The following is a 15,496-nucleotide window of genomic DNA, read 5'->3' as shown; positions in this document are numbered from 1 at the left end:
ATAATGACCTAATTGCAATTTTGTGTAAAAATTATTTCACAATCAATTTTGATCGATGTGCACAACTTGCAACCTTGTGGGACTTTAGTCATTTAGAAATGGAACGTGCTTTATAACCATTCATCATAAGTTTTTGTAATATTTGTTTTTTACATTTTAAAGATCACTGAAATAGTTATGCTCCTGTCAGAAATCGTTTGGTGGTTTTAGAATTCTTTTTGGTTTGGATTTCCTGTCTTTTAAGACTATAAAGCCAACAATACATAGAAACTGGTGCGCTTTACAAATCTACTGTATACAGTAGTCATTACTTTCTAGGCATGAGGCTCAATTACAGTAAGAATGTAATCAATTTTACTGTAATTAATTACTATGTAATTGATTACATTTTCACTGTAATTGACCCCATGCCTGATTATTACCATATATTATACCACTGATTTCTATAAATATATATAATAAAATTTGTACATACTGTACAGTATAACACTTGAAAATCGTTTAACTGCTTCAAGTTAACTAAAAATGATTCAGTACCTTTAACTCATACAATTATATTGGCTGTACAGTATAATTTAAAATCAACCATTTAATCTAAGCAAATTTAGAAAGAAATACACAATATTTTGGAGGAAAATATTTGTTAAGAAAGATATAAAATGACTAGAATTCCTTTGATGATACAAATATGCTTGACCTAATTATGGGGATACTGAACTAAATATAAAGCTATGGAAATTTAATGTTGGCATCAACATAGTTCAACGAAACTTTAGCCAGGTAGTAGCTAGCTAGAGACACGTTCCTGGTCAGAATATCAGCAGCTAACCATAGTTATCTTGGTTAAAAAAAAACACAGAAAGAAGTGACCATAACCAGTTGGCGGACTCCAGCCTAGAACTAGCTTGAGGGCCAGGTCGGATTAGGTCAATTTCAAATTAAACGGAGTCAAGTACGGTAGTCACTAATGAAATCAAACTTAATTACAAAACAATTGTAAGTAAAACTGTACAACTAGTTAGACAAAACTATTACTATTAAATTTATCAAATATCCACCTTTTCATATACTTTTTAATAGTAATTTTAATGAACTTTTATATATATATATCATAATGGTAACTATCAAAACAATGTAAATAAAGATGCATTTTGAGGTAGTAAACAAAATGTAACAACATTTGACCATGGTATTACTGTAGGAGCCATCTTACAGAATTTCAAACACTTCTCCCATTTACAGTTTGTTCACTGCAAAACCATAATCAACATTTTGCAGACTGCAGAGTAGCAAATAATGGGTCACTGCTTACTAGAATGCACTCCCAAAGGTAGCATAAATTCAAACTCTTTACCTCTAGAGAGGTAAATGTTAGCCCCTAAATTTATTATGAGAATACAGTAAAAAGCACTAGTATAAATGTTATTCAAAGGGTTGGTGAAAATGGATGTGCACCAGATGTTTTTGAACAAAAAATTAGGTCATTTTCCTTGGAATTATTCACAAGTTCTATGGTTTGAAATGTAATGATGTTTTACGTCTACTACTGTACTGTATCATTCAATTACTGTATTACAGTATGTGAAATTGTAGCTTATGGATAACATAGAACAACTTTATACAAATAATATAATTTTAAAAATAAGTACACAGTAGTTTCTGTTAATTCCTATATGTGTATAGGACTACAGTAAACAAAAACTCCAAGTTGAAATCCTCATATCCCAATCATGACCCAAACTACTTTAAAGCACATAGCTCTAGAATCTATGTATTGTTAAACACATAAATTTTGCAATGTGTGAATACTTTTTTTTCTGTGCCTGGTCTAGGATGTTACAGCCGAATGCGAAGTGCCTATCAAGGAACTATAATCAAAGGGAGTTAGGGTGTTCCTTTACCTATTGTAGGGTCCAGGGGTCACGTCCCTTGCAATTTCCAGTGTTTAGTCACTTTAATCTCTAGATTTAATGAATCCAGACTTAGTTTAGAGATTTTTTGGCTGCTGCCTTGATGGGAGAGGGGATAAACACCCATTTCAGCATTCCTTGAATCCACCAATCTTTCGATAAAATTTAAATAAATGAAAACCCCATATTTTAATATGCATACAGTAGCTTCTATATAAAGCAAAAGAATGATTTAAAATACCTTTACAAAAAAATAATTAACAAATCAAAGGAACATTTTCAACATTCTGTGAATAATTTACACTCTGTTTAACTTTTATTTATTCTAATTATAGCCAGAGATGTGAAAAATGTCACATTTTAAATTGACATCAAATGTAACCTGGTGGATATTTCAGAGACTGTCTTTATTATCTGAGGTGACACATGAAATGGTCGGCATTTATAGACCCCAAAGGAGAGAACACTCCGGATAATCGCAGACAATTTCCAAAATTCCGCACCAAACATGATCAGTGTGTTTACTTTCATGTGCACAAGTTAAACTTTATAACTCAGCACTCTACCATAAATTATTTCCCTAAGGAAATTATCAAAACATGATGTTGATCTTAGAGTTGTTAAAGTTAAAAAGTTTACAGTATCTACTGTAGAAGTGTAAATTAAATTTCTTGAACAGATAATAAATTACAAGCACTTAACATTTCTCTCTTCTTGAAAAACAGGACTGTGTGTATATTATTATTATAGGCCTAAAAAAATTGTTTGTTTGCCCTCAAGTGCCCGCCCCTAGCTCATGGAAAAATAGGAGCGGCGCTTTAAAAAAAAAAAAAATTTTTCAATTTTTTGTTCACAAATTTTAAAAAGTGATCTTTATTTTTCTCCATTTGTAAGGTATCGCCATTCTAGGCCTAAATTCATTACAAATTATTGATTATGGGTTATTTTTATTCAGTCTGATGAATACCCTTTGAAAAATAAATAGTGAGACAGGGTTTATTGCAAGCATCATGATTTAATACTGTATGTTAATTTTGGTTTTTTTTTTCAGCATTAAAAGGCAAACAAACAATTTATTTTTTTAGGCCTTATATATGATTCATTGAGTTGGATATATTAAATTCTTTCCATCACTTTCCAATATTTTTTTTAAATTAGCTCTTAAAATGGCCAAATACAGGCTAATGAGTAGGAAAATGGTTTGAATGTTTACTTGATAATTATCAACTTATGTTAAAAATGAAATGTAAAAACATGAAAACTGTAGACCTAATGTTTTAATGTTTTCAACACAATCCAACTGGGAACATGTTTAAATACAGAGTGCAAGGGGTTTTCTTTTTTTGACTGATGATACCACAGTGCCATTAATAACTGTTTACCAAAGAGCTATAAATATTTAATAATGGATTATTAAGTAACCTGTACAGTCACTGGAAGTGTTTCAATGGTTCCTATCATTTATAAGATGAACAGTAGGGACTTTACTACTATTCAGAAATTGACACCAATCTGGAGATCAGTAAATCCATTCTTAATCTGTTTAGTAGCTTCTTCATCATTAAAAAAATGATCAACATGTCTGTCACCCTTCCTCTTGTGTGCTTACCGAGTAGTGCACCTGCTGTGCTATGTTGTCTGGGGCTAAAGTGCTTGTGCCCTCCCCCGCCTACTGCTGCAGTAGCACCTGAGCGTTTATACTGCACATTACTCATTGCTGCTACTTACTTGTTGCATTTATCTTTCACAAGTAAATAATTAAATCGATTGTCCAATTAAACATTCTTGAACAACATCCTGAATACAGTACCACCATTCACAGTAGATTCAGACCAAATGAAGTATGTTTAAAAATAGAATAATGGGAAAATAAACATTTCAACTTCCTTTTCCTATTTATACAGACACTAATGAGAAAAATCAGAAACCATGGTGCAAAGTTAATTATACAATCCAGTACAGGTAGGTGTTCTGCTAAAAAAAAAAAACCAGTAAAATTAAATAATGGTATGGATATTTTTATTTCTACACTTTTTATGATTGGCCATTTGGTTGACATTTTGGGAAGGTCCATTTAAGGATGTATTCCTTTGCAAAAAATATAGGAAAGGTATTACAGTATTTATGTCTCTTTTATATCGGTGAGAAAAATAGTTTCTCATTGCAATTTTGAATTGAATGCTAATAAATACAAATGGATCTAGGCTTCCCCGGTTTCACTTGTTTGGTTGCAAACACATACACACTGTCCCACAAATGCATGTGTGTACATACGTTTATGCTGTCATTTTGTAGGACTTTGGTAACAATATCCAAGGGACGGGACTTAGTCAAGTTATTTAGTAAAAAAAATTTGTAAAATCAGTAGAAACCAAATTGTTTCAATTTAAGTCTAAAGTTGATCACTTAATTGATTAATACAAATGAGCTATTCAATAATTTTAAATTACTTTTTTAGGCTTTTACCGGATTTTATCATCGACCGTATCTTTATTAACAGTAGTATAATTCTGGGCAGGAAGTTGAAGGGGTCAAGTGAACTATTATACAGTAGTTTATACACAGCCAATGCTTGGTCTATCACCTACAAACATCCTGGCTCTATGCCAGAATCTTGTGGATTGCAAAGCTTAATTTTAATATCATTAGAACATTATCCAGTAACAATTGTTGAGTTTACCAAAAAGAAAAAAATAAAATATACCATCTACTATTATCATAGAGACAGCAATTAAATATACTAACACTGTAAGAAGTTAGATGAGATAGCCTGCAATGGTACCATTTTTAGTATAATAAAATTTTTAATTAAGCGTCGCTAATGAATAAGCGCCACTCCTGAAATAACGGCCATACTGAAACCTCCTAAAATGTTGTAGCGCTTATTGAATCGTTTATTTAATTCTTAAAATAAACTATCGGACAATTTCAAGGGTTTGTTAGAGAAGACGCCGGGAAAGAGCTATTACTAATCGAGGTTGATAGGTACAGTAAGTGGCAAGGAAAATATTATAATAATAATAATAAGATTTATAAAGCTCACATATCCACTGTAGTACTACTCATGGAGCATACATATTTTCAATTGGAAGCTTTACTTACAATACATAATATACAAAGCAATTCAAAATGTTATTTATCATTGAAGATTTTTATCTCAATACAGACAGGAATATTATCTTTAATGTTTAAGATTAATTTGCTACTAAAATAGAATAGTAATCATTGAACTTTTATTTCAAAAGCAAGATTATTAATAATTTTAATAATGGTCAACAGACAGTCACTTCTCAACTAGATAGTTGATTTATTCAACATCATCTTTTGGAGACGTCAAGCCTCCTTTATCAGATGGGTGAGGATTGGGGAACATCTGATGAAGGAGGTTAATGTCTCCAAAAGCTCATTTTAAACATAAATCAAGTGAAACTAATTGTTATACTTTGTTCAGCAAATTTATTTTTGAAACATTGTCAGAAAGGTGGGAAAATATAAAAATAAATGTTTCTGTCTCCAACAAAATGGTTCTTTAAAAGTATCTGGGCAAAGGAAAAACAAATAAAATTTTATTGATGAATTAGTAAATGGGCCATCTTCACATTACAAACAATAACTCACCTACTAATACTGTATCAATTATTAATCACTTAATTCACAAACAAGCCATTGGGTTGACCTATAAGTTTGACATAAAGTAAGACAGTATGAAACAAACTTGAATACAAACAATCGTTATTCTAGATTTCAAACTTTTTTCATCACCAATGGCTTGCTTGCATCACTGTGGAATGTAATTCACATAGGCTTAATCATTAATTTGTGTTAGCACCTAATAATTTTGAGTCTATATTGCACGACTATTTTTGTTACAGATTTTATAGATACTGTAGGTCTACAGTACAAGTAGGCCTAATTTTAGAAGATTCTTGATCTATCTGAATACTACCAGCCCTCACTCAGAAGTTCCCTAGAGGCAAATCTTAGTATATACAGTAGGGCCTTCCAGTAACCATCAATTGGGGAAAAGTGTCAAGGAACCACTTAGAAATTTGGTTTAAAAACCAAGACCATCTGGATCAGTGTTGTTGGATAACCAGGGTGCCTGTGACCTTTTACAAAGACTAATCAATACCAACAAACATTCCAGACCAACTCACATTAATTGCCTCATTAATTGATGGGGAATAACTGGTAGAAAAGAATGAATGATGCACTAATTACTGAAAAACATTTACATAACTATGTGCATACCTAGATCACAATTGTGATAGTGATAAAGGGTAAATACCAGGATTACCCCATTACTTCAATTCCAATTATCTGCGTAAAATTTATTGCAGATGATGTGACAATTAATTGTAAAAGATTTCAAGAATTTTTTTTTTTACACTCATTACAAAATTGTTTAGATTTGTAACATACAAAGTTGTCGAATCTACCCAGATATTAGAAATTATGTCATTAAAACCTCGTTCATTTCTGTTAAGTTGGTATGTTTCACCAAAATTTAGACATAGAATAACTTTCAGTAAAAAGGACTAACAATGTTACTGTACTTAATACTGTACTATCTATGTTCCTTATCCTCTCACATGAAGCCTAGGTGAAGGAGGAGTGGTCATAAAAATGGGTCGGAGGGCGAAAGTGAATTTTTTGATAACACCGGGGGCTGCACCCAAACTTTGATGTTTCCAGTGCTGCTTTAAAGAAACCTTCATGCACTGCTTTTATACCACTTTATTCTCAGTTTTAATATTAATTTTTAAAGAAAATCGGTGTCAGGCTGTAAAAAACAAGGTGTTTTCTAGCAAAAAAAAGTTAGCGCAAGTTTTTGAATTCAATTTTGCAGGCCGTAAAAAATATCACTATGCGGCCCCGGGGCCGCACTTTGCCCACCTGTGGTATAAAGAGTAGGGTTTACTGTATACCTCCCTGCTCAGCCTGTATAGTAACTACACTACACTAGTTTGTATCCACAATCTACTGTTACAGCAGCTTCTTATGAGCACACTGATTTATGTAAATAATGAAAGAATCAATTATGCTCAACCTTGTAGTTAACTAATCACAAAATGTTCCCAATGATTTACGCATTTCTTAACCTTTATTCTGCTCAGGCATGTGTTTAATAATGACCATGTACAATAGTATGTTAGTAATTGCTGTATATACAGTAGTCTACTTTTTTATGAGAATGAATTTTGGTTTATTAAGCCATGGCATTATAAAGTAAGAAGCTCACTGATTGGGTGTCAAAGTCTCGTAAAAATACAAGTACATAGTTGATTGGCTAATATAGCAAATACGCTTGTAGTCATTGGTTCATTCAGATCAATCATTGAACAAATTAAAACATCAAATAATATTTCACAAATGCCAGCGAGAAAAATCCATTTATTTTCAATTTTTAAGTATAAGAATTTGACGATGTATCTTTATCCTATACTATGAATGTTTAACATTGTTTCTGTTGAAACTATTCATCCCGTCAATTATTTAAAAAAAAGATAGAATGGTTTCCAGGGGCGGATTTAGGGGGGGGACGGCCCGGCCCCGGCCCCCTCTTTTGGGAAGTAAAAAAAGAAAAAAAAAAAAAAAGAGGGAAAAAGAAAAAAATAATAGCCCAGAATGTCTCAAATGTTACGTTCGGGCGTCTAGAACACAAAAATTTCGCGGGGGCATGCCCCCCGGACCCCCTACGACAGTGTTGTCTCAATCGGCCCAACTTCCGGCCCCCTTCCGGCCCCCCCTTTTGGACATTTCTGGATCCACCCCTGGTTTCCCACTAAATTTTCTCCAACTTTGGAAATAAAATGGCATGATGATCACAGTCCTACTACGGTGACAGTACATGCAATACAACAGTATGTGGACATTTTGTTGTTTAGTTACAGTAGTACCTGTAGGTCATACTACCTCCATGAGCATAGGCCAAATGTTTAAAGTTTCAACATAAATTTACAATAATAAGTGTGGTCAACAATTGTTTTTATTAAAAGTGAATTTCCATCATAGTGTACATAAAAAGCATCATTACAAGTGAAGGCCAAAAATAGTTAATTAACAATGTATTGCTTGTAAGTCCTTTAATTTAGACTTAGGTCCAATTTACACTATGGATTGAGACTGGGGCCAACCTTGGCCAACTGGGTCCTGCTCAAACTTTGTATCACCAAAGTTGGCAATACATGTTACTGTACTTCTGATTCAAGAAGGCTGACAATCAATGCCATAGCAATAATTTTCTTTTGACCCAAGATTTTTGGCTCCTATATCTTTTTTTTTTTATAATTAATAGTCAGTGTAATTATAATTTTGGTCCAGTATCAAGTACTTACAGTACTGTACAAATTTTACATCCAGCTTTTCCTCTGAAAAAAGCCCAGGGTATAATTTGAATGAGTACACTGTAGTTGACAGTAGCTGACTTTTACAAATATTGGCTTTGAATTAGGCATGCAATGATAAAAAAAATTGCCTTTTGAGTAAAAAGAGGATTCATCAGGTAAAAGCCCAACCACCAAAATTTGTTTTGTGTTAAAGAGGGGGGGGGGGAGGTTTATACAAGAGGACCTACCAGTAATAAGTAATCTACAAATACATGGAATAGCACTTTGGTTTCAAATCACCTTAATTTTCACATTCTTTGGATACAATTCATCCTCTATTGTCTATCCCAAGGGAATTTTGGTAATATATGATTTGTTTGACTAAGGAATGGCAGTTTTATTTTATTATGAAACAACTGGGAGAAAAGAGACACTTCCCAAAAGTACAACAGGTAATAAAATCACTGTAGAACAAGTATCTGGTATTCATTTCAAAGACCGTATTGACCGTATAAGTGAAAGATAAAATATATTTTAACACATTAGCTGCCATTAACTGCTGCTTTTATTCCTATTCTACATTAAGAAATATGAAGGGTTTTTGGTAGTTAAATCATATACTCTTTATAAAGTAATGAGCTAAAAACTTTTAAAAATAACACTCAATATTTTAATACTTTGTAAATTATTATTTTTCAACAGATAATTAGAATGAAAAAAAAACCTCAACACTTAGCAGACATAACTATTCACTTTTTCACTTATTGGCTATTGTTTTGTATACCTGTAGACCTTGAATTTAACAGTGATCAATTTAAGTATGTTTGTGATACAATGTCAATAAATCAACATGAACTTCGGTATTTAATGCATTTGTTTTAAAGCTTAGAATTTACTTAATTCATTTAATAATATGAACAACTGAATTGTTCGGGCTTTCTGCATAGGCCTAGTGTATTTCACCACAGGCGGTATACCTTTAATAATTAAAGAAGTATTGTCCCTTGCTAATATAAAAAAATCATAAAAAATAATTTTAAAATAAACTTGCTCATATTGCAATAGCATACAAATTATTAACTTGTGCATAAAACTTATTTAATTTTAAAAGTGTGTACCCAGATTTTTAAACCAAAAAATTATAATAAAAATAATAAAACACTTCCAGTGACTGAAAGTGTTTCTATCATTTTTCGCTATAAACTGATGGGCAGACATTTTTTAAATACACTAATTTCTATGTTCAAGTTGATAACTTTTATGTTACTTCAAAATGGGCAAGTTAATTTCAAAAAATATTTTTATGAATTTTTTGGTATTTAGCATGGGACAATACATCTTTAAAGGGACCTTTTTTTCATTGAAAATCCTGCATAAACTGGTTGAGTTAAGCAGACAATACGCATCTTAATATGGTAAAGACCCTGATCTCCTTAATCCAATCATGGTCCAGCTACATTATACAGTAGGCAATCATTCAACTATGTAGGTCGTTATGAGACTCAAGACTACATTCAACTTATTGTGCAGGCCTACAGTGTAGGGCCAACTTGAACTGGTTCAACCTGCTTACAGACAAGGCTGGCCAAGGGCCGTCTTTCACTTTGCGTACTCACTTCCAGTCTTTGTACATGACAAAGTGGGCGATTCCATGTATGGCAGGAACAAATGACTGATCCACATTTTCTTATGTTACAGTAGCATAGATGTTTCCCATGTCAGATTTTATTATTACCTGTATTTTTGACATAATTTATAATTATGAGACATGAATATCAATGTGTTCCTTTAATTTAATGCAGGAACAGAAAATGTGCATTAAGGTAAGGTGAGATTTTTTTTTATACCCTGTTTAGCAAACCTGCCGACTGCAAAAATAAAATTTTATTTTTGGCCAATTAGTGCACACGCCGCCACGAAAAAGTGGAAATTTCAGAAAAAAATAAATGTTTTTCCTTATTTTTATTACGCCCTACGCTGATAAGATATGTATATTTCTTCCTAATTATATAAATTTGAAGCATTTAACCGTCCTATTTTACATTTAATAATAAAATTATATTTTTATATTTTCCTCCGTCTAGATGATCTTGGCAAAAATATTTGCTAAATAAGAAAACAAAATATTATTTTTATTTTTGTTTTTATTATTAAGTACTGGACGCAAAACAAGGAATAAAAAAAGTCTCACCTAATGGAGTGTTGTTGTAAATAAATAAATAAATAATAAACAAACATTAGTTATGCACCAATTTTAAAATAAATTATTAAGGCACGAAAGTATACTGTACATAGAGCATGAAATAAATAAAGTACTGTAGTATACAGTAGTCTCTGTCAAATGCTTGACCACTAGGTTCAATCTAGGTTAAAGTTGACTAGAATAATTCATTTTTTAACCTTACTAAATGCTGTACATTCTTCATTTTTTTACACTAAAGTTGCAGTTAAAAGAATACAAACTCTATCAAAATAACAAAATGTCATTTATTTAAGTATTTATATAGTACCACAACCCCAAGAGCAGGTTGCTTGGTTGACCCACTTGACGCAGGGTTCCCGGAATGCCGCCCTCAGCATCAGAAGTAGAACGTGAATTTTGATTTGGTTCGTAGTCAGATTTTCGACAAAAAATTCAGCTACCCCTATTTCTCGACTGAGAAGTCAATGGGAGTTGTAATTTGTATGGCAAGGAGATGGTGCTACCCTTAATTCGTATGAAGGGAATTTACGCCCAAAAACCTTGTAGTTATCAATATTTTGGTTATAATAGAAAATTTTTATTTTTTGGTGACGTCACACTCACGCTATAGTTAGCATGCATACGTCATAAGCTAGATTACGTCACCTTTTCCTGGTAAGGCAAACTTTCCCGGTGTGCTTTTCTCATGGATAAACAAACACCACTGCTTTGCACATGAATGCCTTGCCTAACTACTACAAGAGTCGCATAGTTAGCATATAATCCTTAAACAATACCCTTCTTATTTTAATTTATTTCTTTCGAAAGTATACTTTCTATCACATAGGCCTATATAATTGCACTGTCTACTTAGGCCTAGGCCTAGTCATATTACGCTTCATCGGCCCCCGCTATACACAGTACATCAGTAGGCTAGCGTCCCCCCCCCCACGCTACAGTACAGACGTTTGCTAGGCAAGAGAACGTGATTGCACCTTTCTTCCTAGGTGTTCATGTAAATTTGCATATTGTTAGCTAACCAGCTGCGTGTATTCCTTTGTGAAAATGAGTACCGCAGCGTACTCATTTTCACAAAGCATTTGCATCCCCTCTTGGAAAGAGGGAACTTCAAAATAATTGTCTCCATGTCTTCGCTAATTAATCACCATAACTTAGCTTACACTTATGCATGGGGGGAGCACTTAAAATGTACAATAGTCATTTCACTACCCGACAAACCCCGAACTTTATTCATGCATTACATAAATAGTTTCATCTTGCTGTACTCCAACATCACTGGCGCATGGTAACAACCAACTGGCAGACCATTTCCGGTCACACATTAATCTCCATAATGCAGCACCCCCTCCCCCCTAGTTCCGTGTCCTCCGGATGTAAACAATTTTCAAATTACAAGGTACAATCCCAGTTTGTATTTCATACAGGTAGCTATAAAATGCACTGTGAAAGTCCAAGGATAGGAAACAGGTTTGCTTTAAAATTATCTAAAAGGCCTCATTAGAAAGAATAGACCACTTCCAGTCAATGGTATCTGCTGTTCTCTGATAAATCTGACAAAGGACAATACATCCATCAAATAAACTGACGGACTGTCCATTTCAAATTGACTTACTGTAGCTTCAGTATACTAGCCATCCTCATTCTGAATTGATTTTTGAATTACAGTGAAGAAATAAATTAATTAATTGATTGATAAACCACTGCTTTGTTTAGTAATTGATATTACAAGTATCCAAGACCTACAATTTAATTGTGAAACAAGGCCTTGTAAAGTTGATTTCCAATTCAACATTACTGTATCTCTAAAAATCAATTATCTAGATTAATTCAAGAAATTTCTCATTAAATCTGTGTAATACGCTAAATACAGGTCTCAGTATAATTACATTACAGTCTGCACATCTAGAGTCGTCCTAACACTACTGTTTTTTCCACCTGTTTTTTTTTTTTCAAAGATCTATACAGGTGTGGGGACTACAGGTGTAACTGCTAATTAACTAACCTGCAAATGCATACCAACTTCTCTTACCTGGTTGACCAAGACATTGACAATTTCCCACATCTGTGCTTCTTGTCTTTCGATTTGATGTAAGTTTTTGGAATTTCTTTAAAAAAAAAAAAAGAAGAATATTCACATCAATGGGTAATGAACAAACAGGTCACTATACATTTGTATAGCCTATTTCTACTTGATACTGGTGATTTTCTCTTGTAAGTTGGGGGCCAAGCTGCTCTGCGATCCCCAAGATTTATTGTAGGGTTAAAAAAGTGGCCTAGAACTTTACCCAAGCGGCATACCAGATACGAAGAAGCATAGTGGTGCATGCCCCCCCCCAAAAAGATTGGGCCTCCCCACTCAACTGGAAATTTGGCAGATAAAAATTACTTTATAGACATATTTTAACTACTAGCACCCCTATACCCCTAACTTAAAAATCAAACCACTCATTTAATCTTCGATCCTCATCAGGGCCCCCTCCCCATGTCAATACTCATAGATACGCCACTGCTTGATCCACCATCGAAAGTACTAGATTAAAGAGATAAATAAAACACAGTACATCGACTTGTGTTTTTAACCAATTTGAATTAAAAATTAAATTGAAATACAGTATTTCAATTTTGGCTAGTACTGTATATCTATAGGTACAGATAGATAGTAGGTATTAAATATACTCCCTCCACGATATTATAGGGCCTATTTGTTGCTAAATAAAAAAGAAATGTTTAATGAATTTAAAAGATTAATTTGTCTTCAGCCCTCAAAAAGGAAAATGTCTGCCCTGATTTCTGCCTGCCAACTACAATTCTAAAAACCAGAAAAGTTTGTGGGCTACTTGAAACTTACGACTTCAGTAAAGATTCTTTACTGTAGAAAACGAAGGTCAATTATAATGTGTGAAGTAGCGGTTGATTCCTTACGTAACACCAGCAAAACCCATTCATGCAAGAACGGATGCTTAGCGTCTGTGATGTAGGTAAACACGCCAGTTTCAGAGAGAATGCATCGCCTGCATACCCCGCTGGCGTTTTACAATCCGATAGACAGCCTAGGGGTAAGCCAGCCTAGGCCTACATCATAACTTTACTAAACTAAATTTGGGCTTATTTTACCAAAAAATAATATGTTCAACATTAAACATTAATTAAAGGTTTAGGTAGTAGCATACGATACAAACATGCAATAAAGAATGGTGTGTTCTCCATCAAACTCATTTCTATCTTCCATTTCAAATCAATCCATGTTCAATATATCTTACCAGTGAAAATATTTGATCATAATTATCTTCCAAATATTTGTTGATATACTCATCGAGAAGGTTTTTAGAATCTGAAAGATCACGGCGTTCTAAACGAGCGATCCTAGAGTCAAGTTCGGTGTTTAAAAGAAAAAGCTTTATGCACAATGTAACAGACAACACACTCAACAAAGATACCGCAAAAATCCATTTCAGTAATCGTGTCTCCACTTTGGAACAGCAAAGTCCCTTTCGCTCCCCTTTGCTCTGGATTTGTTCCATTGCTGTTTCCTAAACTTAAATCGATTGAAATATAAATCCACTCCAATAGACAAATTATAGATGCTAAAAAGCAATGCAAAGAAAAATAACTTTTCACACAATACACATAATGCAGAGGGCGGTGCGGAGCAGCCGGCTGAAGTGCATTACTTTCTAAGCGAACTCAAAAATTCAACTAATCGCAGTAACGAGCTAACACCATTACAGTCGATGTTCAACTTTGCTTGACGCACCGTATCCTTCCGCACCGAGCCGGGCGATTCAAACAATGATAATAAATAAACGGATATTATGCACAATACTCCAAATTCATAAACTTAAGGTAGACAGAAAATCATAAAATGTGTGAATATAATATTACCCGACGTATAATATGTAGATCATTTATTAATATATTTCATTATGATGCACTACTTTTTCTGTAGACGAGGAACAGAGTCGTTAAAAGAAACTTCACCACCTATTTATGACCATCATTGCTTATTTAGTTAGTTGCTATCTATGTGGTTCATCTGCTGTTTGCTGACTGACATTTTACGAAATAGAGATACACAAAATTTACCGGGAAACTTAATACGAGATAATAAACTACATAAAAGACAGAATTGTCCAAAATATAGGTCAAAATGATATGCCAATACATCCGATACTATATATTGGCAAATCACTGGAGTAATTTTATAGGATTTGACAAAAACCACCATCTGGTTTTCCTCAACCTACTTTATTGTATTTTCGTAAGTCAAATTTGCATTTCCATTTTATTTTAAATCCATGCTATATACGGTAATATCGTATTATAGAAATTACTTCAATGATTTAGTATTAAGAATATACGGAAAAACGTTTGGAAGCATTATATATATTGCTGATGAGGTTTTAGTTCACGCACCAAGACATTCATTAGTTACGGATGCTGTTGTTTATTGGATAAACTTTATTATTTATGCTTAATTGGATGTTATTTAATGTTGAGATACTACTAGCAACTGTTGATAAAAATAAGGAACGTTTATTTTAACATAGGAATTAAATAATCAACCAGAGGAACCGCCTGCACTTTTAATCCTAGAAAAAAATGAATTCATATCGTAATTTTTTTTTTAAATGTTTTGAATGTGACTACTGTAAGGATAATTCTATGGTCCCATCAGTATCATGATTAGTTTGTAGACCTGTACTGTTATATTTTTCTCTTGTTGCTTTAATTAATATATTTAGTATAACGCTGTCATTACTTTGACGCTGTATAATGTAATGTAGTGAGATTTTGCGCTTCATACCAAAATTTCGAGCGCTCGAGATGTGGACCTAGGAGACTTGAAGTGAAGGTGCTGAAGGTGGGGGGTGGCCTGGGGGAGAGAAGGTCTAGGGGCTCGATGATCGTTTAAGAGTAAAGGTGGCGCTAACTCGCAAAATAAGGTGATTTTGTTTGGGGCGTCTGGGTGGGCGTAGGTTTTGGAGGGGCGTGCGCCGACTGGGCCTGCCAGGCTAGACTGGGGTCATAGGCTGTAAAATAACTCCCCCCCCCCC

At 33.5% G+C, this 15,496-nt stretch overlaps 1 protein-coding gene across 1 annotated transcript; it reads right to left on the bottom strand.

Moving 5' to 3' along the window:
- Positions 1 to 12,392: 12,392 nt before the first annotated feature.
- Positions 12,393 to 14,133, bottom strand: LOC117109976. The gene is made up of 2 exons (XM_033252493.1): positions 13,703 to 14,133; positions 12,393 to 12,547 (listed from the first exon to the last, which is right to left on the bottom strand). The coding sequence occupies exons 1-2, from the start codon at positions 13,961 to 13,963 to the stop codon at positions 12,440 to 12,442; spliced, it is 369 nt and encodes a 122-aa protein (XP_033108384.1). The 5' UTR covers positions 13,964 to 14,133; the 3' UTR covers positions 12,393 to 12,439.
- Between the last annotated feature and the right edge of the window lie 1,363 nt (positions 14,134 to 15,496).

Source organism: Anneissia japonica, unplaced genomic scaffold (assembly GCF_011630105.1).
Source record: "Anneissia japonica isolate Jap-2015-1 unplaced genomic scaffold, ASM1163010v1 scaffold585_len4108843_cov191, whole genome shotgun sequence".
Taxonomy (NCBI): Eukaryota; Metazoa; Echinodermata; class Crinoidea; order Comatulida; family Comatulidae; genus Anneissia; species Anneissia japonica.
Note: the sequence above shows the minus strand (reverse complement) of the source record. Positions and strands in the feature narration are given on the sequence as shown.

Bases quoted from the DNA above. Each gene is read 5' to 3' on its own strand.
- LOC117109976 (XM_033252493.1), bottom strand. From the start codon at position 13,963: ATGGAACAAATCCAGAGCAAAGGGGAGCGAAAGGGACTTTGCTGTTCC. The intron at 12,548-13,702 runs GTAAGATATATT...TTTTTTTTAAAG, and splicing joins ATGATCAAATATTTTCACTG to AAATTCCAAAAACTTACATC.